The 24,696-nt window shown below is 41.1% G+C and overlaps 1 protein-coding gene across 2 annotated transcripts in view; it reads left to right on the top strand.

Moving 5' to 3' along the window:
* Positions 1 to 24,696, top strand: part of adcy8 (adenylate cyclase 8) — a 116,992-nt gene that overhangs the window by 55,240 nt on the left and 37,056 nt on the right. Inside the window, exons 7-10 of one of the 2 annotated variants that reach the window (XM_033019659.1) lie at positions 202 to 472; positions 15,647 to 15,844; positions 16,332 to 16,432; positions 20,450 to 20,651. In XM_033019659.1, the coding sequence (XP_032875550.1) occupies positions 202 to 472; positions 15,647 to 15,844; positions 16,332 to 16,432; positions 20,450 to 20,651 (772 nt within the window). The remainder of the gene's footprint in view (positions 1 to 201; positions 473 to 15,646; positions 15,845 to 16,331; positions 16,433 to 20,449; positions 20,652 to 24,696) is intronic. The other variant, XM_033019660.1, reaches the window with a different exon arrangement.

Genomic DNA, 24,696 nt, shown 5'->3' with positions numbered 1-24,696 from the left:
TCTTGTTTTCCCTACACTGGGCAAGAGACTCCGTGCGTCCACCTCTGTGCGTCCACCTAATCCTCTCATGATTTTGTACACCTCTACAAGATATCATCCGATGATCAATTCAAAAACAAACATATTTGTTATTAAGGTTTCTGAGGGAGCTGATTTCTTGCTGGGATCTAGATGTGTTTTCTCTCACTTGGTGTTTTGCAGGAGGATTCATATCTCCAAAGCAACACTGGATTGTCTAAACGATGATTATGAGGTGGAAGAAGGGCACGGCAAAGAGAGGAATGAGTTTCTGAGGAAACATAACATTGAGACATATCTGATAAAGCAGCCAGAAGAAAGCCTACTAACTCTTCCCGAGGACATTATGAAAGAGTCCAGTACAACCTGTGACACAAAAAATAGCGCCGCTACATTCACCGAAGGTTCCTGGAGTCCTGAGCTTCCTTTTGATAATATTGTTGGAAAACAGAACGTAAGACAACTTTTAAATGATAACATTTCTCAGGTTTTACGGTTTGGTGCAGTTTGTGTATCATAATTGTTTGCATATCATAAAAGCGATAATTTTCTCTTGAAATCCTGCAACCATCCTTGGCTCGTCTATTATACAAAAGGTTTGCGTACCTTATCACTGATCACTGCTTCCAGACTGAGACCTGACTTTGCCCATAAAAGCAATCTTTTCTTCTGCACTTTCTGCAATGCCTCTATTGCAGTGTTTCGGTAGAGTTGGATGCTAAAGAGGACATTGCCTCGAAATTGGATCAGGTAGCACATGTTCAGGAGCAATGTGAAATTAAGCTTCATTGAAATATGAGGTATAAAAAGGGAAATCATTGATCCTAAAATCACCAATCCATTGATCCTGACATTAAAGGCAGATGATGGAGTAACTCTGGAGAAAAGGAATAGTGTGAGTTACTTCAGCATTTTGTGTCTATCTTTGGTGTAAACTGGCATCTGCAGTTCCTTCCTACTCATTTCATCTGATCCTGATATTATCCTCACTGTTTTGATCCTGACTATATTCCTCTTCTGATCCTTCTCACAATCCTAACCTGAACCCACACTTCCAATCCATGCCGGATGAAAAGTGTTTTGATATCTGTCTGCTTATAAAATAAGTAAACTAGTACATCATGTACAGAGAAAGATGGCTGCACACACACTCATGTTCGAATCAAAAACAGGAATGATTTATTTCCAAGTCAAAGGTCACTGACTGATTTACTGAGCATGTGCGAAAATGAGTACAGCTTATATGCATAAATTACATGGATATTGTCACATCCTTTCTTTTTTGACAATTTGGGATTACATTTCTGACGATCCCAAAACAATGTAAACTTAAACACTTTTCATAATATTACACCGTAGTAATATGGTTTAACTTAACAGAATTAAACAACTATTCTCTTATTTCACAATTTCAATCATAGTCACACTTGTGACATTTCAATAACATAAACTAAGCAGATAGGTCCATCACAGCAAAACACATTACTTCGTGACATAATTGCCGTACCTTTCTGGCGGTCTGACAGCTCTACCTGCCCTAGTCTTTGTGATGGTGTTTCTTTCAGGAATGTCTTTTTTTTCAGTGTGTACATTCTGTGCATCACTTCTAGTTTCTTCTCTTGTGTCACTTTGTTTTTGTTTTGCTTTCTCTGTGTTAACAATTTCACGAGTTGCCTCTTTTTCCGGTGATGCATGTTGGGTTGGTCTTTTCCATGTCAGCTGAGGTTGCAAAGGTGTCCCAGTCTTCTACACGCCTGGTGGTTTCTCTGGAGTTTTGTGTGGAGGTAGTTCTCCGGTCTTCTTCAGATCCACTCGGTTACGTCAGATTAGAAGTCCTGATTCTGTCTCGACTTCATATGATCTCTCATCCAATCATCTCTGAACTGTTGGTTTCTGCTGTCTGGTATCTTGGTTCTTGGTTTCTTGGTCCTCCAAAATATTCCAAATGGAATTTAAACTGGAGGTGGTGAAGGGAGGGCTTAAGCCAGAAAGAGTTATTGGGAAGAAAGAGCTACTTTAAATTTAGTTGCATCTGGTTGGGTAACTATAGTTGGGTGGAGTTTATTCCATACTTTAAATATGCAGGGGAGAACGAATTGCTGTATACATCTGTCTTTGTAGCTGGGATCACAAATTGGACCAAATGCCCTCGTCTGCTCCTAATTGGTTTGGGTTTGGTGTAGGTCTTGTACTCTATGTCGAGCTGACCATTTAACATTTTGTAAAAACAGGTCAAACGGTGAGCTTCACATCTGTCTTGGAGAGGGTTCCACCCCAGAGAATTCAGAAGTTTGGTGACACCCGCTTCTCTCTCATAGGTGTTAGTAACAAATCGAGCTGCCTGTCTTTGGACACGTTCGATGGAAGAAATGTTTTTATTTGTGTATGGGTGAAGTATAGCTTCTCCTTGACAGAAGTTGAACAGTGATGAAAGTTGGGCCTCAGAAAGTTTAGGACACCTGTTGCATGATGAGTCTGACCATTCCAACGCAGATCATTCTGCAATTTGATGCCAAGATACTTGGTTTGTTTGGATTCTTCAAGTGTGGCACCAAGTATATTGTAAGATGTTTCGCCTGGATTCCTCTTTCTGGTGACACGCATAGTTTCACATTTGGAAGGGTTGAACTGCATGCCCCATTGTTGTGACCACTCAACCATAGTATCGAGATCCTTTTGGAGAGCATCTTCATCATCAGCTGACTTAATTGGACGGTACAGCAAACAATCATCAGCGAAAAGTCTGGTCGTACTTGCGACTTTTTCATGGATGCCATTTATGTAAAGCAAAAATAGGTGTGGGCCAAGTACTGTGCCCTGAGGTGTACCACTCAACACTGGATGCCAATTTGAGCTCTTTCCGTTCACACACACACGCTGAAGACGTTTTGTCAGGAAACTGGAAATCCATTGTTTCGTGTTGGAACGAATACCATAGAAGTCAAGCTTCCGAAGCAGCCTCTGGTGTGGGATGACATCAAATGCTTTAGAAAAGTCCAGCACAACTAAATCCGTGATTACGTTACTATCAAGGTGCTTGACCAGGTCATTTGTCGTCAGGATAAGCTGAGACTCGCATGATCTATGCCTCCTAAATGCATGTTGGTTGTCAGCAATAATGTTATGTTTGCTCATGTGTCGCATCAGATTACTATCAATTAAATGCTCCAGCAATTTGCAGCAAGTACTTGTTAATGAAACAGGACGATAATTCGCTGGGTTAGTGGTTGAACCCTTCTTAAAGAGAGGAGTGATGTTAGCCTTCCTCCAATCCAGCAGAACATCACCTGAGTCAAGCGATTGTTGGAAAATGAACTGCAAAACTGGAGCCAGTTCTTCGGCTGCGATCTTTAGGGCTTGATTCTGTATCTGATCTGGTCCAATTGCTTTTGTGGTATTGATGTTGAGCAATAACATCTTGACACCTTCAACCTCCTGGTTTGAGTCTTATGACATCACCTTCTTCCAGGATTGGCAGATCCTTGGCATGTCGCTTGTAGATTTTTGACTGTTTTCCTTGCAAATTCTTCATCTTTTTCCTCTCTGATGTGAGTATCTCAGCACCACGTGGTTTGAGGAGGTTAGATGTTGTTGGAAGTGTCATCCTTGTTCTCCTTCCATGTAGTCTTTGTGCAGGACTACTTCAATCCTTGAACAGGGGTGTTGTGTAATTCCAGTATTGCCAAGTAAACATCTGTCTTAGAGTGATTAATTTTCTTCAGCACTCGCTTAGCTGCCTTGACTGCCGATTCCACCTTTCCGTTAGCTTGGCTATGTCTTGGAGAAATTGTGTAGTCGTCAAATGCCCATTTCCTGGAAAATTTGGCGAACTCCTGTGATGAGAACTGTGTCCCGTTGTCGCTTACCACAGTGCGGGAAATTCCGTATCTTGCAAAGTGGCTCTTGAGTTTCACAATCATTGTCCTGCTGTTCATGTCGTACAGTCTGTCTATCTCCCAGAAATTAGATAGATAGTCCACTGTGATTAAATAGTGCTTTCCCTCAAGTTCAAACATATCGGTTCCCACTTTCTCCCATGGGCGATCTGGGAGGTCATGGGGCATCAGAGTTTCTTTCTGATTCTGTTGTTCGTATGTCCTGCAGGCTTCACTGTTTGAAATGAACTGTTTCACATCAGTTCATTCCGGGCCAGAAAATGCATTCTCTAGCACATCTGAGGGTTCCTTCCACTCCCAGGTGAGAGGTGTGGTGTGTCTCCTTCATATCTCTATGTAAAGTGGCAGGAATTACAACTCTCTCTCCTCTGAATACTCCACCATCTTGCACACTCAACTCGTCTCTGACGTTGAAGTACGGTTGTGCTGCCTCTGGAACTTCTGCTTTGTGATCTGGCCATCCATTTTGGATTACTCTCTTAACTGGTTGTAGTGTTTCATCTTCCCTGGTGTGGGCTTGGATGCGTTTGACCTTGTTCTCTCCCATGCTCAAGGACTCAACTACGTTGACATCAGTGAATCTGGTTGATCCTGTGGTGTCAGTGAGGTATGCTCGGGAGCGCATATGTGCTAGATGCATGTCTTTCCCCTTTACCCACTTGATTTCGATGTTGTAGTGTAGCATCCTCATCATCATGCCCTGGAGACGTCTTGGTGCTCTATGCAGAGGCTTTTTGACTATGACTTCCAATGGCTTGTGGTCACTGTCAGCGATCACTCTCTGTCCATAGGTGTACTGATGGAAGCGATCGAGAGGAAACACTATTGCTAGTGCCTCCTTTTCAATCTGAGCATATCTCTGCTCGGTTGGCGTCAATGCTCGTCTCACATAGGACAGTGGTTGTCCCTTCTGCAAGTGTCCCTTCTAAGTGTTGCACCTAGACCTGCCTTGCTCGCATCACATTGTATGGTCAGCTGTTCGTCTGGTGCGTGGTACACCGGGATTGGTGCTGTTGTCAACAGCTCCTTGATCTTTGACATTGCTGTGTCATGTTCTGATGACTATTCCTACTCTGCATCCTTGTGGGTCAATCTCCTCAAAGGCTCGAATGTGTTTGACAACCTTGCCAGGAATCTTGCCAAATAGTTTACACTGCCTTGAAATCTTTGGATTTCTGTTGGATTGGTAGGGTTGGGCATCTCTAGGATAGCTTGGATCTTCTTTGGATCCGGTTTCAAGCCACAATCTGTAATTATATGTCCTAGAAACGTGATACACGTAGTTTTCACCACCGACTTCTTCCGGTTCAGCTTGATGCCTCTGTCTCTGCATCGCTGAAGATCTTGCAGTCTTGCATCATGATTCCTTTCTGCATCTTCTCAGGTGTCCCCTACTCCAAATAGGATGATGTCATCTGCAACACATACCACTCCCTTTAATCCTTCTAGGGCTTGTTGCAGCTTCTTCTGGAAGATCTCTGCACTTTCTTTCAGTCCAAATGGCAACCTTTTCCAGCGATATCTCCCAAAAGGGGTGTTTATGGTTGTTAGGAGACTCCTCTCCTCATCTAGTTCGCAGTGGAGATGTCCTGACTTCAGATCGAATTTGGAGAAAATCTTCACCTTGGACCGCTCAGGGAATACATCCTCTATGACTGGTAGTCTGTGGATCTCCTTTTTCAGGACTTTGTTGAGGGGTCGAGGATCTATGCAAAACCTCAACTCTGTGCTGTCCTTTTTCTCCGTATCGACCAGCCTGCTACACCATTCAGTCGGTTCTTCGACTTTAATCAAGATGTCCTGCTCGACCAGCTTCATGAGGCCATTCATGACCTTCTCTTTCATGGCTACAGGTACCAGCTTTGCAGAACACTGTGATGGGTTCACATCCTCCATCCTAGTTATCAACTTGACCTTGCCAGGCACTCCCAGGTCTTTCGTCATCAAAGACATCTTTGTATTTCTTGAGTAATGAGTCAGCCTCGCTAACAGCATTCAGGCTCTTGAAGTTCTCGTAGTGAACCGTGATGAGTTTCATCTGTTGTGCAGCTTTGCCGCTCAGGAGCGGTGTGAGCCAGCCTTCCTCTACCACTATGAAGTGAACACGGTACTTCTTGTTGCTCGTCTTGTTCCGGAGTACGACTTTCGCCTTACCTTCCGCCAGCAGGTTGGATCCGTTGTACATCTTTAAGGTGATTTTCTCTCATCTAATGTCCTCTTTGGTGGGTACAAGATGCTTGGGAATCACATTAATACTGGCACCAGAGTCAATCTGAAACTTGATGGCTGCTATATTGCCGACCTGCAACTCAGTGAATAGGCCTGAAGAGAAATTCACAGACCCTGTGTCGGAAATGGACGTTGTGTCAGATGTCAGATGTGCAGACCCTGTTTCGGCATGCTCTCCTTCCTCTGCTTGCAGCAGCAGGCAAAGTGGTTTTGTCGTCCGCGTCTGTTGCAGTCCTTCCCATACGCTGGACATTTCTCCTTCCTATGCTTGTGCGTCCTTGCACAGAACTTGCACTTTACTAGTCCCTGATTCTTTCTCTGCGAAGGAGCATCAACCATCTTTTCCCTTGGTTTGAATCGTTCCACCTTGTGTATTGTCGGCTCTTCGCCGATGACCTGCATTCTTGCTGCTGTTACCTCCAAGGATTTACATATGTCCACAGCCCCTGAGGTGTCAGATTCCTCTTTTGAAGGAGTGTCTTCCTAGTTGACTGGTCTGCAATACCAATGACGATGCGATCTCGAATGAGGCTTTCTCTCAGGCACTCACAGAAGTTGCATGTTTTAGCAAGCTCCTTCAGCTCTGCAACATACAATTCAATGCTTTCCCCAGACTTCTGGTCTCGTTTATTGAAGACAAATCTTTCATAGGTTTCATTCGTCTCGCCTATGATGATGGTAGACATCTTGTCGATGATGACTTTCACATCTGTCTCATCTGCTACCGTCTCGAACGTCAGGGTATTGTAGATTCCCATGCCCTCCGGTCCAAAAGTATGCAGGAATACTGCTTTTTGATACTATTTCTCCTTCTTTTCTAGTTCTGATATCATTGCATAATTTTCATACATTTGTTTAAACATTTTCCACTCTTCCACCCTGTTCTCTTTGAGCTTTAGATTGGGTGGTGGAGCCACATGGAAAGATGGACTGCCCTGTGCCATTTTGAAATATCAGCGTATTCCCTCGCTCTTACTAGCTTATTTTATCTTTAAGCAGTCTCTCGCAGCACGTCGTTTTAAACTTCGACTCCCACGGTGCTGATTGACACGCAGCGTCTTATCTTTGTGTGCACTGACCTGCATTCACTCATGCATGTAGCTAGTCCGGTCACTGAGACAATGAAACGTTGATTCCTGAAAGCTTTTCAAAGCATTTTTTCTAATCATCATAGTGTCCATTTGATTCACAAATGTTCACTTTCACCGCTGCTACCATGTTTTGATATCTGTCTGCTTATAAAATAAGTAAACTAGTACATAATGTACAGAGAAAGATGGCTGCACACACACTCATGTTGGAATCAAAAACAGGAATGATTTATTTCCAATTCAAAGGTCACTGACTGATTTAATGAGCATGTGCGAGAATGAGTACAGTTCATATGCATAAATTACATGGATATTGTCACAAAGAGTTTTCTCGTCTCTGACCCTCCCCACAATCATGGTGCTCCCCTATGGTCATCTAACATGGGTCCTCTAATTTGATGTCCATTGTGTGCTCTGGAAGAGTGTGTGAAAGATGGCCTTTTACTAAAGTTAGGCCTGTCATTAACACATGACATCTTGAATCTGAAAAAAGTGGATCAAGACGATTGAGAACAGTGTGCGAGAAATTATCTACATGAACTTCAGCCTTTAACAAGATACCTCATGGTAGGGTGGTTAAATCACATGGGATCCAGGGTGAGCTTGTCAATTGGATATAAAATTGGCTTGAAAATAGTAGTCAGAATGTGATTCAAACTAGAAACCTTCAATAGGTTGTGTACCATTGGAATTGGTACCAGGCCTACCGTTGTTCACTATTTTTATTAACAGTTGGAATGTGAATGTAGGTATAAGGCTTAGTAAGTTTGTGGATAACACACAAATTGGAACCCCTCAGATTCCTATTAAATCTTTTCCCCTTCACCTTAAACCTGTGCCCTTGAGTACTCGATCCTACTCTGGGCAAGAGACTCTGTGCATCTTCTATATCTATTCCTCTCATGATTTTATACATAAATATATACATGATTATAAAACCACAAAATTAGTATTTGATTGTCTAAAACACGTTTTTTTGCTTAGGAAAGATTCCTCCAGCAAGCTTTACATTTTGCAATAGGATCATAAAATTGCAGAAAGCTGGGTGGTGGAGAATGGAAGGTGTTGTTTTTCTAGCAATTATTGATTCATCTACACTGTTTCATCCACCAGACTGACTTCAAGAACCATTTTCCAGTAACGGTGGTGTTGTAAATGAAGAAAGAGAGGGGAACATGATTTAAACATTTTGCCGAAAATTACAGTGAGAGTCTATTTTGCTATTATTACAAGCATCAGTCATTTACTTGCATGTAATAGTCAAATATTCTCTCAGTGTATCATAAGCAGATATTTAGTGATTGGCGTTAAAGTATGAACCCTTCGTTCTTTTGTCCTGAGGTATTCTTTCTGGATGCTGTTCAAATAATTTAATTGTTGTTGGACACAGTTAGTTATTGACCCACAATCCAGTTGCTGATCAATTCAGTCAGCATTAGTTTCCAAACTGACATTTGATAATGTCAAAAATAGACAAAAATGCTGGAGAAAAGCCGCGGGTGAAGCATTTAACTCGGCAGGTGAGGCATTGATAATGTCAAAATGTAATAGAAATGAAAGGAAAGTTGCAAATGCTAAAAGTCCAAAAAAGTAAATATGAGAAATGTACCAATCAAGGAAATTTAGAAAGAGGTTTTGGATGGGGAGTCATTATGGGATATAGTAGAATCTGGGTGTCAGCTGTATTTACAAGTGGTAATGGAAGTATGGCACAGAATAATGACAAATGTGTGTCACAAAAGTGTTTAATAATGATTCTTAAAAAGAATGTATGTGTGACATCAGAACTTGTATTAAAGGTTTATATTCTGTGGCATTTTTCGGAAGGGGAAGGTTGATTAGAAAATAGGTGCAGGAGGAGGCTATTTGTCCCTTTGAGCCAGCACCACCATTCATTGTGATCATGGCTGATCATCCACAATCAGTAACCCGTGTCTGCTTTCTGCTCATATTCCTTGATTCGGCTAGCCCCTAGAGCTCTATCTAACTCTCTTTTAAATTCATCCAGCGAATTGACCTCCGCTGCCTTCTATGGCAGAAAATTCCACAAATTCACAACTCTCTGGGTGAAAACGTTTTTCTCATCTCAGTTTAAATGGCCTCCCCTTTATTCTTAGACTGTGGCCCTTGATTCTGGACTCCCCCAAAATTGGGATTTTTTTTCCTGCATCTAGATTGTCCAGTCCTTTTATAATTTTATATGTTTCTATAAGATAGCCTCTCATCCTTCTAAACTCCAGTGAATACAAGCCCAGTCTTTCCAAGCTATCCTCATATGACAGTCCTGCCATCCTGGGGATTAATCTCGTGAACCTACACTGCACTGCCTCAACAGCAAGGATGTCCTTCCTCAAATTAGGAGATCAAAACTGCACACAATACTCCAGATGTGATCTCACTAGTGCCCCGTTCAACTGCAAAGGAACCACTTTACTCCTATACTCAAATTCTCTCGTTATGAAGGCAAACATGCCATTAGCTTCACTGCCTGTAGTACCTGCATGTTTACTTTCAGTGACCTTCAAAGACACCCAGGTCTCGTTGCATTTCACTTTTTCCTAATCTGATACAGTAGACAATAGACAATAGGTACAAGAGTAGAGCATTCGGCCCTTTGAGCAAGCACCGCGATTTAATGTGATCATGGCTGATTATCCCCAATCAGTACCCCGTTCCTGCCTTCTCCCCATATCCTCTGACTCCGCTATCTTTAAGAACCCTATCTAGCTCTCTCCTGAAAGTATCCAGAGAACTGGCCTCCACCGCCCTCTGAGGTAGAGAATTACACTGACTCACAACTCTCTGTGTGAAAAAGTGTTTCCTCATCTCCGTTCTAAATGGCTTAACCCTTATTCTTAAACTGGGGCCCCTGGTTCGGGACTCCCCCAACATCGGGAATATGTTTCCTGCCTCTAGCGTGTTCAACCCCTTAATAATCTTATATGTTTCATTAAGATCCCCACTCTTCTTTCTAAATTTCAGAGTATACAAGCCCAGCCATTCCACTCTCTCAGCATTTGACTGTCCCGCCATCCCGGGAATTAACCTTGCTGGAGAAAACCTACGCTGCACCACCTCAATAGCAAGAATGTCCTTCCTCAAATTAGGGGACCAAAACTGCACACAATACTCCAGGTGTGGTCTAACTAGGGCCCTGTACAACTGCAGAAGGACCTCTTTGCTCCTATACTCAACTCCTCATGTTATGAAGGCCAACATGCCATTCGCTTTCTTCACTGCCTGTTGTACCTGCATGCTTACTTTCATTGACTGATGAACAAGGACCCCCAGATCCCGTTGTACTTCCCATTGAGATAATAATCTGCATCCTTGTTCTTGCCGCCAAAGTAGATAACCTCACATTTATCTACATTAAACTGCATCTGCCATGCATCTGCCCACTCACTTAAGCTGTCCAAGTCACCATGCAACTTCCTAGCATCCTCTTCGCAGTTCACACTGCCACCCAGATTTGTGTCATCTGCAAATTTGTTAGTGTTACTTTTAATCCCATCATCTAAATCATTAATATATATTGTAAATAGTTGCGGCCCCATCACCAAGCCTTGCAGCACTCCAGTCGCCACTGCTTGCCATTCTGACAGGGACCCATTTATTCCTACTTTTCGTTCCCTGTCTGCCAACCAATTCTCTATCCATGTCAATACCCTACCCCCAATACCATGTGCTCTAATTTTGCCCATTAATCTCCTGTGTGGGTCGTTACCAAAGGCTTTCTGAAAGGTCAGATACACTAAATCCATTGACTCTCCTTCATCCATTTTATTTCTCACATCCTCAAAAAATTCCAGAAGATTAGTCAAGCAGGATTTCCCCTTCATAAATCCATGCTGACGTGGGCCAATCATTTTACTGCTATCCAAATGTGCCATTATTACTTCTTTAATAATTGACTCCAGCTTCTTCCCCACCACCGATGTCAGGCTAACTGGTCTATAATTCCCCGTTTTCTCTCTCGCTCCTTTCTTGAAAAGTGAGATAACATTAGCACCCCTCCAAACCACAGGAACTGATCATGACAAATGTGTGTTTTGGAGATTTGAGATTTTGTGGGGAAAATAAGAAATAATTGATGAGAGAGCAGAATTTCATTTCATGTTGCTCACGAAGGCTTGATTATGAAGCAGTGTCAGTAGTGCATGAGAAGATACACAGTATCAGCATGCTGCTGTCTGTCCATGAATATAGACAGTGTGGATATGGCTGTCTAGTGGAAAATAATACAGTTCAATAACAGTTCCTGCTTTTTTAACATGGTCATGTGCATGCATCATTTATAAGTAAATATAATTGGTCAGTATTCAATTAATGAAGTCTCTGCATTGTTTCTAAATCTGCATGTTTTATTATTTCAGTTATATAGTGCCTGACAATGTAATGATTTTTACAATAATAAGAATAATCATCTAGTGCTGCATGTTTTAAAAATAAATAAACAAAGGACTATAATATAAAGTGATGATAATTAACATTAATGTACCCTGTACAACTTTTAAGTTGGCTTGTTATGTAGGCATTATACATTTTATAAGAAGTTTTTAAAGCAAGTAAAAAAAACTGCATTATCTCATTTTGTTGTTTGCAAAGTGGTTTACGAATAACACTATATTAAATTCATGCATGATTACCTGGTCTATTTTGATCAAGCTTATTTTGTAAGAAAAATTGAGTTTAACCCCCTAGGGTGAAGTAATTCTCTCCTTTATAATTCTTGTGAATATTTTCAGCTACGTTGTACTCCTCTGGTCATGGTTGTCCACGATCATTTGAACATTATTCTAGCTCTTTGTTATTTAACAAAACAGAACCCTGACTGTGGGCTGGAACATATTTCCCTTTCATCTTACAGGCTTGGATTTGACTTCCCTATAATATTACTGAAGTACTGGAAATCTCTCGATTTATGAATTGCAGTTAGCCCATTATTGGCATTTTATAGTGAGGTATTTAACCATAGTTCATAGCAGGAAAATAATTATCTAGAAATACAGGTAACCTAAATAAGTGGTCATGCATTGCATCTATCAGAAGGATAAGAGCCACCCGAGACACATTCACAATAATCAAATGGAGAGCAACGCAAGTAATTTAATAAAAGGAATGACTTCACCTCTGGAGCTTTATGTCACCTTGGTTTAATATTTTGTTACATTTCTACTCCCCTATGCAGTGTTCCAGAATTAAACTTCACACGCAGTATGTCCCACTACAAAAAGCAGCCATGTCACCGTTTAGTTTAGTTTAGTTTAGAGATTCAGTGGAACAGGCCCTTCGGCCCACCGAGTCCTTGCCGATCAGTAATTCCTACACACTAACACAGTTCTACACACTAGGGACAATTTACACATACACCAAACCAATTCACCTACAAGCCTGTACGTCTTTGGAGTGTGGGAGGAAACCGGAGATCCAGGTGAAGACCCACGCAGGTCATGGTGAGAACGTACAAATTCTGTACAGATAACACCCGTAGTCAGGATCGAACATGGGTGTCTGGCGCTGTAAGAGTGCAAATCTACCACTGCACCACCGTGGTGCTCACTGGTTGAACAGCCATTCCTTAGCTCCTTTCCTTCAATAATATGTTCCAATTTTAACTTCAGAAAAGCCTTTCCTTCACTAGAATCACACTGTCGTGCCCACACTCTGTCTTTTTATTTTTTATCACTTCTGAGCAAGATGACCAGATTAAATTAAAGACATCTAGATTTGAAACCATTTCTATACCTTGGGTACATTTCAATTTAGATTCCATTTCAATGCCCTGCAACAGTCAGAGCAAATTAACTAACACAGATTTCTGCTGGTCTGGAATGAACCATCAAGCCTGGAGATGAAATGATTTTGTTCTGCTTTATCAGCCTCCTGAGATGTCACAATATTTGTATATCCCACAGATCATGGTAGTATTCTCAGTGGTGTAGAATATTCAACCAGCAAAACCATTTTGACAAACTTTATGAAAAGGGATATTGCAGCTTCAACCTTTAGTTTGTGTTTCACAAATAATGATGAGTAGACATAACTAGTTTGTAAAGTGCACGTTTGCTAAACATTGTAAACATGCTTAAAGGTCATTTGACAAGGTTTTCTACTGAGTAATCAGAATGTTTTGAAGATCGGTTCTGTGCTTCTGTGTTGTATGGGGGGTGTCTGCATTTATCCTCTTGACCATAAATTAAGCAAAACTATTTTGGAAAAAGAGAAGTGAATGTATTTACATTTGGTTTCCATCCTAGTTAATTGAGAGAATGGTTGATGATGTACATTATCCTAGCTTTAACTTGTTACTGGCAAATACATGGCATTTAACCATTTGGCTTTAGTGAAAGTTTGGTTATAGCCAAAATGCTAGGTAAAACATCAACTGAAACATTCTAAGTAATTCATTAAAAAAGTTATGTTAATGTTAATTCATTAAAACAATTAATGTTCACACTGATATAATTCTAAATCCTAAAGTGTAAGCTTCATCTAATGGATATGCTTAATGTTTCAATTTAGACACATAGAAACATAGAAAATAGGTGCAGGAATAGTCCATTTGGCCCTTCATGCCAAAACCGCCATTCAATATGATTATGACTGATCATCCAAAATCAGTACCCCATTCCCACTTTCTCCCCATATCCCTTGAATCCGTTAGCCCTAAGAGCTATATCTAACTCTCTCTTGAAAACATCCAGTGAATTGACCTCCACTGCCTTCTGTGGCAGAAAATTCCACAGATTCACAACTCTCTGGGTGAAAAGTTTTTCCTCATCTCAGTCCTAAATGGCCTACCCCTTATTCTAAAATTGTGACCCCTGGTTCAGGACTCACCCAACATCAGGAACATTTGTTCAAAGATAGTTCAAAGATACAGCATGGAAACACACCCTTTGGCCCACCTAGTCGACACCGACCATCGGTCACCCGTTCACACCAGTTCTATGTTATCGCATTTCACAACCACTCCCTACAGTAAATTACACGGCACAATTTACAAAGTCCAATTAACCTACAAACCCGCACGTCTTGGGGATGTGGAAGAAAACCAGAGTACCCGGAGAAAACCCACACGGTCATAGGGAGAAATGTACGAACTGCACACAGACGGCACCTGAGGTTATGATTGAATCTGAGCCTCTGGCACTGTGAGGCAGCAACTCTAACAGCTGTGCCACTCTACCCCCACTTCTTTTTAATTTCTTAATTTCTTCATATAAATAATAGAACACCAAGAACATTGGAATAATTGACCACAAAGTATTAATTCCCCCTTTTTAATCTGACCAAATGAAGGTTTTCCAGTCTCTTTTTGGCCATGTTTTAAAATAATGTAAATTATTTCAACCAGAGAACAAAAATAGAAAAAAATGTAGTGTAAAAAAATGCTGATGATTTGTTACTGTCTATTTTGCGCCTTAGTCAGATTTTAGTCTGTATAAAAACCCACAGATACTAATTAAAAAGATAATAATTACTCTAATGATAACATTTTATAAATGATGTTTGAGTTGCTACTTTCTTCTAGTAGTAAACTTGAAACATTTCGTCAGAATATTTGATTCAAGAACACCGTTAATATGCATCAACTATAATATAAGGGAATTTTTCCCCATTTGGTTTTTTTTTGGTAGCAGAATTCTACAGCACCCACCATTATTCCACCTCCCCTATTCCATTCGTACATTATTCTAACTTTGTACTATTTGAGTCATGATGGATTATTTTCTATTTCAAATATATGATTAATTGTGCTGTGACTAATCCCTGCCCAAAATGATTTCTCCATGTTTCTAATAATACATTTTTGAAAGTAAAATCCCCACAGAAACAAAAACTATTATTAGAATTGCTACGCAGAAAAGGCTACAAACTCTTAAATAACATGTACAATTTTCCTCTGGCTGCCACTTCAAAAGCAGCATCAGTCTAATACATTAAAGTAAGTGTTTCTTCTGCATTAACAACAAGCAAAGGACCATCTCTTCCTAAGGGAAACATTTGGAGTTAATTGCATCAAATGTAATCTCTGGTTAGATTGGAGAAGGAAGGAATGAAAATATCTTGAAAAATTTAGCTTATCTAGCATAAGGTTTGGCATTGAAAGCACACTGTCTCGCTAAAATATTAAAGTAACCTGCTGGTTATTTATAGATTTATTGCATGGTATTTGTGATTTGGTGGATAAATAGCAGAAGAGATTTAGTAGTTATTAATTCAAAAAAGGTTATGAATGTCATACTCTGAAAGTGAAAAGAGTACGAGGAAATTAAGGTATTTATTTTCATTCGCGATTCAGTTGTAGATAATCTCCGCCTTGTCACATGTCCTTTAACTATTCACTCTAATGCAATTGAACAGAGGTCTAGAGGGGTTTATTCTCTTTGCATGTGCTTTCCCTAGACTCTGGCTGCCCTAACAAGAAATTCAATAAACCTGCTTCCAAACCACCTTGCACAAGCTTTGCATGTCCAGTCTGGGCCTGAGGAAATTAACAAGCGAATAGAACATACCATCGACTTAAGGAGTGGGGATAAGTTAAGAAGAGAGCATATCACGCCTTTCTCACTGATGTTTAAAGACTCCAGCCTGGAGGAAAAGGTAGCTGGGCCACAATTACGCATTTTGGCAGCCATAGCAAAAAAAAAGGACACGTTAAATGATACGAAAGATATAACAGCTTTAACAGAAAAGCATAAAATTATTTGAAATTCAAAGAGTAAAGTATTATTATTGTTTATCTTTCCCATAATGAAGTTGTGTACTGGCGAATAAAATGAATACAGGCTTGATTAAACTGTGAAAGAAAATCTAATTAAAAGCAAAAGTTGTTGATGAAAACAATTATTTTTTATAGTTCATCCATTGGATTTGTTATTTATTGGATCTTTATTTTAAATCTCCATGTAAAGTAACGCAAAGAATACCATTGGAAACTCAATAGTTGATTTTGAATTGCCGTTGCCCTTCCTGGTCGGCAAAATCTTGCTAATTTCCCAGAACTCCCATAGAAACAGATATATCACTGCAAAGCACCGTGGTGTCTGAGAGACGTGACCTCTTAATGTTTCGTGCTTCTTTCTTACAGTATTCACAGATGCGAGATGAAGTTTTCAAGTCAAATCTGGTGTGTGGTTTTATTGTTCTAATATTTATCTCAGCAATACAAAGTTTACTTCCTTTATCAAGGTAAATATTACAAATTATTCTTCCTCCTGAAAGATCAATTGTGTTAGTTATTCTTTTTAGCACATGGTGTAATATAGCATGAATTCCAAAGACGTTCAAGTCAGGTTGGGGGGAGTTCCCCCCGCCACGGGTACCATGTAATCCCGTGCTACCAGCTCCACGGTCGGATAGTCGGCGACTAAACCGTCTCCCCCACCTGGTTTGTCAGGTGAGGAGGGGGCTGTGGACCCCTAGCGGGACTAAAAACAAGACCTGTCAAAGGGCGGATGAACTTCTAATAAGCCAACAGCCATCCACACTACAAGAGAAGTTGCGATCACTGTAGTACATAGCATTGTAAGGAATGATGATAAAGCACACACACCAAAATCCTATACTTCCAGCGGCGGCAGTCCACAGGAACTGGAGGACAGAGATGTGTGATGCGTCCGTCATCGTTCCCATTGGAAACTAGCACCACTGCGTCGCTAATATTTTCAACGATGATGAATGAATACAGGTTTGTAGGTTAATTGGCTTGGTAAAATTGTAGATTGTCCCTAGTGTGTGTAGGATAGTGTCAATGTGCGTGGACCGCTGGTCAGTGTGGACTTGGTGGACCGAAGGGCCTGTTTCCGCATCGTATCTCTAAACTGTAATATATTAGCATAAGTGACATCTGGAGGATTTGTTTGCACATTTATTTTCACATTTGTGTGGCAGCAAATGTATTTTAAATGCTTCTTTTTGTGTAACTGAGCAGTTTTAACAAAAAGTCACAAAACTGAGACTAGAATAAACAAAGTATTGGAGTAGCTATAGAAGAGGGAAAGAAATCAAGAGATGAAATAAATTTGCCAAAGTGAAATGTTTTGATTACTGTCAATTACTGCAAAGCTAACTGGACATAAACTAAGAACATTTGAAAAATGGGTTTATGAAATGCTGTTATCTGTTGTTTACTATTATATAACATGACATCCCAGCCTGACACATTCCTCTTCCCCATCTGTTATCCGCTCATCAAGAAAGTAGAAATTCTAGATTAGGACTATATATCTTGTGATATCAGTTCATTAAGTCTACACATGTATAGGCATGTTGAAGACCAGACATTAGTCTATAAATGAATCTATTAGTTGTTATACTGAACTGGATCTAGTAAGTATTCAGAACTACGAAAGAACCGGAAATGTCACATATCCATGTACTCCAAAGATGCTGCCTGAGTTACTCCAGCACTGTGTGTCCTTTTTTGCAAACCAGCATCTACAGTTCCTTGTTTCTAAGTGTTCAGAACCAACAGGTTAAAGCAAATTTCTGAAGCCCTGTCAAATTTAGTCAAGAATGCTAGTGGCCGATGTGAAATAATCGGATGAGCATTGCAAAACTTCATTTTCTCAATTATAGTTCAGCTCAGCATTTGAATTTAAAAGTACAAGATTGAAATATTCATACTTTAAGATTAAGGTGACAGTGACATGCTAGTTTGGGTTGAATCCATGTGGCAATAAACAGAAACGGACTATTTTGATAAAGGCCAATAGACCTGATAATTTTTGTTTAAAGTTTTTTTTCCACAATTTGTGGCATCGCTGTCAAAGCCAATATTTCTTACCCATTTCTATTTTCCCTTGAATGGTGGGGGTGAGCCACAGCCTTGAACTGCTGCAGTAGAGATGTGGACGTAGCCCAGACCATCAGCACCTTCCATTGACTCCATCTGCACTTCACGTTGCCTCTGTAAAGCCACCAACATAATCAAGGACCTGTCTCACCCTGGTCACTCCCTCTTCTCCCCTCTCCCATCAGGCAAGAGGCACAGAGGTTTGGAAACCCATACCTCCAGATTCAGGGACAATTTCTTACCAGCTGTTATCAGGCAACTAAACTGTCCTCTCACCAGCTAGCGAGCGGTCCTGATCTCCCATCTATCTCATTGGAGACTTTTGAGCTATTTCTAATTAGACTTTATTGGACTTTATCTTGCACTAAACTTTATACCTTATATCCTATATCTGTACACTGCGGACGGCCTGATCGTAATGATGTATATTCTTTTTCTTGACTGGATAACATGCAACTAAAAGCTTTTCACTGTATCTCAAGATTCAAGATTCAATTTAATTGTCACATGTCCCAATCAAGGTACAGTGAAATTTGAGTTACCGTACAGCCATACTGTGAGAAAAACAACATTACACAATTCAGCCACAAAAAATAAAATTTAATATAAACATCCACCACAGCGAAATCAACATTCTTCACTGTGATGGAAGGCAATAAAGTTCAGTCATCTTCCTCCTTTGTTCACCCGTGGTCAGGACTGAACCCACCGCACTTGCTGTTGCTGACGGTCCCTCTCGTCGGGATGATCGAAACTCCGACGTCGGGTCGGATCGGAACACTCCGCCGCTTGGAGCTCCCGAGTCAGCCGCTTCTTACCAGAGACCGCTGCTTCACGGTGTTAAAGTCCACAGGCCCAGTCTCAGTACACACAACAATAAAAAAACAAACTAAACTAAGCTAAACTAAACTGAAATACCAAGCTCACTTGGAACTAATTCCCTTGAGTGCAATGAGGGAACCAAGGCACATTGGTAGAATTCGCTAGAATTTAGAAGATTGAGGGGGGATCTTATAGAAACTTACAAAATTCTTAGGGGGTTGGACAGGCTAGATGCAGGAAGATTGTTCCCGATGTTGGGGAAATCCAGGACAAGGGGTCACAGTTTAAGGATAAAGGGGAAATCCTTTAGGACCGAGATTAGAAAAACATTTTTCACACAGAGAGTGGTGAATCTCTGGAACTCTCTGCCACAGAAGATAGTTGAGGCCAGTTCATTGGCTATATTTAAGAGGGAGTTAGATGTGGCCCTTGTGGCTAAAGGCATCAGGGGGTATTGAGAGAAGGCAGGTACAGGATACTGAGTTGGATGATCAGCCATGATCATATTGAATGGCGGTGCAGGCTCGAAGGGCCGAATGGCCTATTCCTGCACCTATTTTCTATGTTTATATGTAATTCAAGTTATAGCCAATGGAGATGCTTTATCTGAGAGAAATTCATGGATGAAAGCTGGTCTCAATCTAGATTAGGCTATTGTAGCTATAAACTCACTTTTCCAATCTGAGGAGGGTCAAGTTTGGGACAAATCCTCTGCTGAAGCAAAATACAGCAGGTGCTGACATTTTGCCGCCAAATACAAGTGCTAGACATGCTCAGCAGGTCAGGATCTGTAGAGAGAAACACAGAACTAATATTTAATGTCAGTGATTTTTCATAGAACTGACAAATTTTGTTTTTATTTCAGGCTAATGTTTGTGGCAGTAGGCCATTGAATTTTTCTTCCTAATATGAGGAACTTGAATTGTAAGCAGTCAGTTCATGACAAAGCCCAGGGCTGCCATTAAAATGTAGAAATACATTAGCTTTGTTACGAAGTATGAGAACGTTGTTGCCTGGTGTACTTATGAAAGTTCAGCTCATGCATCAGGATTCTAATCTCTGAGATTTTCTGGTTACTTCCTGGCTTCTATATTGAGTTGTACCTAGGGGCAAACAATTAAAAGATTAGCACTGGAAGGGTCGAGCAGTGGCAAAAATATTTACAACGCTTAGAAGTGTAATCAAATATCTTCAAAAGCATTGGCCTTTGTCACAATTGTACATTGTGTATCAATGTATTCTAATTCTCAAGTTACCTGTGCACTCATGCCTGGAATAGGCCGCACATGAAGATCCCATTCAAAATAACAGGAATTAGATCAGAAAAGTTAACATTAATTCTGTGAATTAAGAATGCTGACACCTTCGTCCAGTGGAAGTATGAGAGGCAGACACATTAGTTTTACTTATTTTTCTACAGTGAAAAATACATAAAGTGTATAACCATCTTTCCATATTATCAGGCAGGTCAACAATTCCTAGGACATTAACTGGGTTAATTATTCTTGTGAACAAATGAAAGATTTTGTAAAGTGTTAGCTTGACTGTAAGTGTTTAAACAAAATAATTGTGTTATGTTTTCTCTTTAGGGCGTTGCCAATGATAGTCCAGTTTACCATTCTGATCATGTTACATGCTGCACTGGTATTAATTACCACCGCAGAGGATTATAAATGTCTGCCTTTAATTCTTCGGAAATCTTGCTGCTGGATCAACGAAACCCATTTTGCCAGGAGTGTCGTTATATTTGCCTCCATTATGATAAACTTTCTTGCTGCTATAATAAACATAGTACGTATTACATTATTTTCTACTATTTTAGTAAGATGGCTTTATAAATTATCAGTACCGCTTAAACGGAAAACATTTGGACATCGTGTAGTTTTAAATGTAGTATTCATTTAAGAATATGATCTAACCTATTTTTCACCCTTCAAGCAAATAGTAAACAATAGCAATATTGTTTAAAAAAAATAGCAATACCAACAGCAATATTTGCATGTTGTACAGGTGCACAACCTTTTATCCGAAGATCCAAATAACGAAAACCTCCGAATAGTGGCCATTTTTTCGGTCCTTGAAGAAAGGTCCTTGAAAACGTTCACCGAGGGCGGCCCGCAGAGGTGACAGCGGAACCTCCGGTCAGTCCTCGAAGAAAGGGGAACTAAATCCCCATTCATAAAAGAGAAGGTGAGGGTATATTGCGCGGGAGGGTTAATAATTGACAATATGCTGCTGCCTGCCCGCTGAGTTAAAAAGTTCCCACGGTAGACTCACGATACACAGTGTATCGTGAGTCTTGCGTGGGAACTTTTTAACTCAGCGGGCAGGCAGCAGCAGATTGTCGCTCCCTTCAGTTTCACCCCACCTACACCCCTCTGCTTCCCGGCCATGTGTGTGACCCCTTCCCTCCCCTCTCCAGCTCCCCGCCCATTGCACCGGCGCGGGGGCTTTGCACTGTCTTCACGTCGGCGATTCCAGCAGGACCGTGCCAGTCACCGGAGACGTCAGGACCAACGGGACACCGACCACCAGGCCCACTGCAAGCATGGAGATCCCAGAGACCCACGGCCAACAGCAGCCCAGCCCAGCCCCGCTCCAACTACAGAGGAACCTGGGTTGCGGATGACGGGGCGCAGCTCGGGGCGTCATAGGGGCCCATCAGGAAGCGGGTTCCTGTTGGTCCTGACGTCTCCGGCCACCTGCCATCCTCCGGGAACTGTACCGCCCTTGCAGGAGAGTGGGGTTGTTTGCAGTTGCAGAGGGAGGGGGCAAGGGCGGTACAGTTCCCAGTCTCAGCTCCAGTCCAGGGGGGTGGCCGGAGACGTCAGGACCAACGGGACACCGACCCCCAGGCCCACTGCAAGCACGGAGATCCCAGAGACCCACAGCCAGCAGCAACTCCAGCCCAGCCCCGCTCCAACTCCAGAGGAACACGTAGGGGCAGAAGCTGATGGTGTGCAAGGTACGTCTTGTTCTTGGGGTGGCGGATGAGGGGGCGCAGCTCGGGCTGTGGGCAAACTGCCACTTGTCGCCGTAGCGGCCCATTGGGGAGCGGATTCCTCTGGAGTTGGAGGGGAGGGGGGTATTGTGCTGTTTGATCGCCCCCTGCTATCCCAGGGACAGGGAGACACAGCGGCTTTTTAGACTGGTGGGCAATCACTTCCAAAGTTCTGCCCACACAGTCAGTACACCTCTCCTACACTGCATTTCATACAAACATTTATTCTGCAAGAAAAAACTACATTGAAGACTCAAACTCGCGACCGAGTAACTGCCGGGATCAAGGCGCAAACTCGCGACCTTGCGGATATGAGCCGAGCACTCTACCACTGAGCCAGCCATTAAAATCTACGCTAAAAAATTTCTATTCCGAAGACCGACAAATTCTGAATTACGAATAGTGTCTGGTCCCAAGGCTTTCGGACAAAAGGTTGTGCACCTGTATATGGTTTTGCATTAACATAAAAAAATATTGGAAATAGTCAGGTCAGGTATCCTCTATGTAGAAAGAAAATGGATTACTGTTTCAGTCAAAGATTTTTTAACCTGGAACATTGGTCCAATTGTTTGTGGATATTCATGGTCTTTTCAACCAGCATTGTCAAATGGCTGAATCTGCCACTGCATTCCGATAGAGTTAAGTAGCAGAGCAAGGCTGTGCTGGAACTGTGCAGCATCTCCCTCTCAGACAACGACATCTCAGAACACGTCATATTATATGTGGCACAGGATCTAATATCCTTTTGATTTCAATGGGGGTGGTAAGGCAAAAGATGAGAAAAAAGGGAAGTTAAGTTACTGACTTTTTTTGGAAACACAATTGACAGCAGATGCTGGTCAAGCAGCATCTCTGGAGAAATCTGAAGAAGGGTCTCGAGAGAAAACATCACCTATCCATATTCTCCAGAAATGCTGCCTGACGCGATGAGTTACTCCAACAATGTGTGTCTTACTTCCTTTTAAAATGTAATTTATGTTACTTTAACGATTTAACAAATTGATGTTTTACGTTCTTTTCCTAAACATTTTACAATCTTATTCAACATTTTAATGGTCTTTAATTTTTTGAATAAATTTCATTAATTGTAATTATAAGAGTTTTAAAATATCCCCAAATTCCATTGATTACTTGGCTTTTACAATGCCACATCTCCATCCCTGGATTAGCACCGTGACTAATATTTTCAGTGATGTTTCTGGGTTAGCATCTCCTCCTCAGTTCCTGAGGCCATGTTGCTGGATGTAGGAATGGAGAGGGCCAGTACAGAATGCAATGGAAAAGGCCCTCCTCCCTTGGGCAAGCCAAGTGAAGGCACAGGGTGGGGAATAATGAGGAGGGGCAGCGGCATTCGGCACCTCCACTCAGTGGGAATATGGACAGCACAATCTGGTCCAATAACCCAAGATTTTATTTCTGCAGTTGCTCCCTGACCATGCTAATTTTTCCCACAAATTGTCTGTTTTTGTAGATTTCTTGCATACATGCTATTTTTGATTTATATTTGCCATTGATACAGAAGAAAGCAAAGGTAGTTCAGTCCAAGAATAGTAACAACCAACTAGTGGGCATAATGTTTACAGTCATTTCCCTATCAGATGTACTTTTAATAAGCAGCAAACTAAAGCAGACATTTACAAAGGCACGGACATCCCTGCGGCTCAGATTTCCTGAAGAGTTTGATCCATGTAGATTTAGAACATATTTAGTTGTAAAACTCCAAGTGTTTCATAATTATATCTTTTCTTATTCCAACCCACATTTCCTACAGTTGCACTTTTGGATGAACTTTACCTTGTTTAAATTTTAATGAGAGTTAAATTTGAGTCATGCAGTGTGGAAAGTGGTCCTTCAACCCAATTTGCCAACATCAGCTAACGTCCTATCTATACTAGTCCCACCTGCCTGCATTTGGCCCATATCTCTCCAAAACTGTCCTATCCATGTGCCTGTCTAATTGTTTCTTAAACGTTGCAATAGTACCTGCCTCAACTACCACATCTGGCAGCTCATTCCACACTTACAATTCCACCTTAGATTCCTATTAAATCTTTTCCCCTCCACCTTAACCCTATGTCCTCTGGTTCTTGATTCCCCTACTGTGGGCAATGGTCTAATTTTAGTTACTTCTTAAATCTTAATCTTTCATCCTTGTGCAAACACACTTGTGTTTGTGTTATTGGGCAGCACATCACCCTCATAGATTTTCTGAATCTTACTGATGAGGAGATGGAACTTTTGTCTATACTTTGCTGCCTCATATGAAGTGAATTGACTCCACTATAATATGACATCGATAAACATTTACTTCCCTTCTGTAGTGTTTCCATGTCATGCATAATATAGGGCATGAAAGACAAAACTGTATCATCACTTCAATTGTTTGTATGTCAGCTGCAAGTCTTTTTAATTCATACTTCCAGAGAAGTATTGACAGCTGATCCCCAATGTTATATCTAAGTAATGGAAGTCTAAATATCGATTGACTTCAATGTGAGTTCCAGTCTTTTCAAAGCAAATACCACTCATCAAAGTGACATTCTGAATTCAATTGGTTTTTACAATTTTTTTAATCCCTAGCTGCATGTGTGAGTTAGCTTCTCATGTCATTGTAGGCAACTTGCTCCTGAATTATGAATTTATGGGGTTCTCCAGTATTCACCAGCCCCAAGTCCACTTAAGGCCAGAAAATGCAGGAACGAATTGTCACATACAAATACAGCAAAGAGCAAGCAAAGACTAGCTGCTCCATCCAGTTCATACCCCAAAGCCAGATATTCTGCAGGGAAAGGCAAAATAAAATGAACAAAAGCCTAGAGAAAATTGGGAAAGGAA

Source organism: Amblyraja radiata, chromosome 4, assembly GCF_010909765.2.
Source record: "Amblyraja radiata isolate CabotCenter1 chromosome 4, sAmbRad1.1.pri, whole genome shotgun sequence".
Classification (NCBI taxonomy): domain Eukaryota; kingdom Metazoa; phylum Chordata; class Chondrichthyes; order Rajiformes; family Rajidae; genus Amblyraja; species Amblyraja radiata.
The sequence above is the reverse complement of the archived record's forward strand: the minus strand, read 5'-3'. Positions and strand labels throughout refer to the sequence as shown.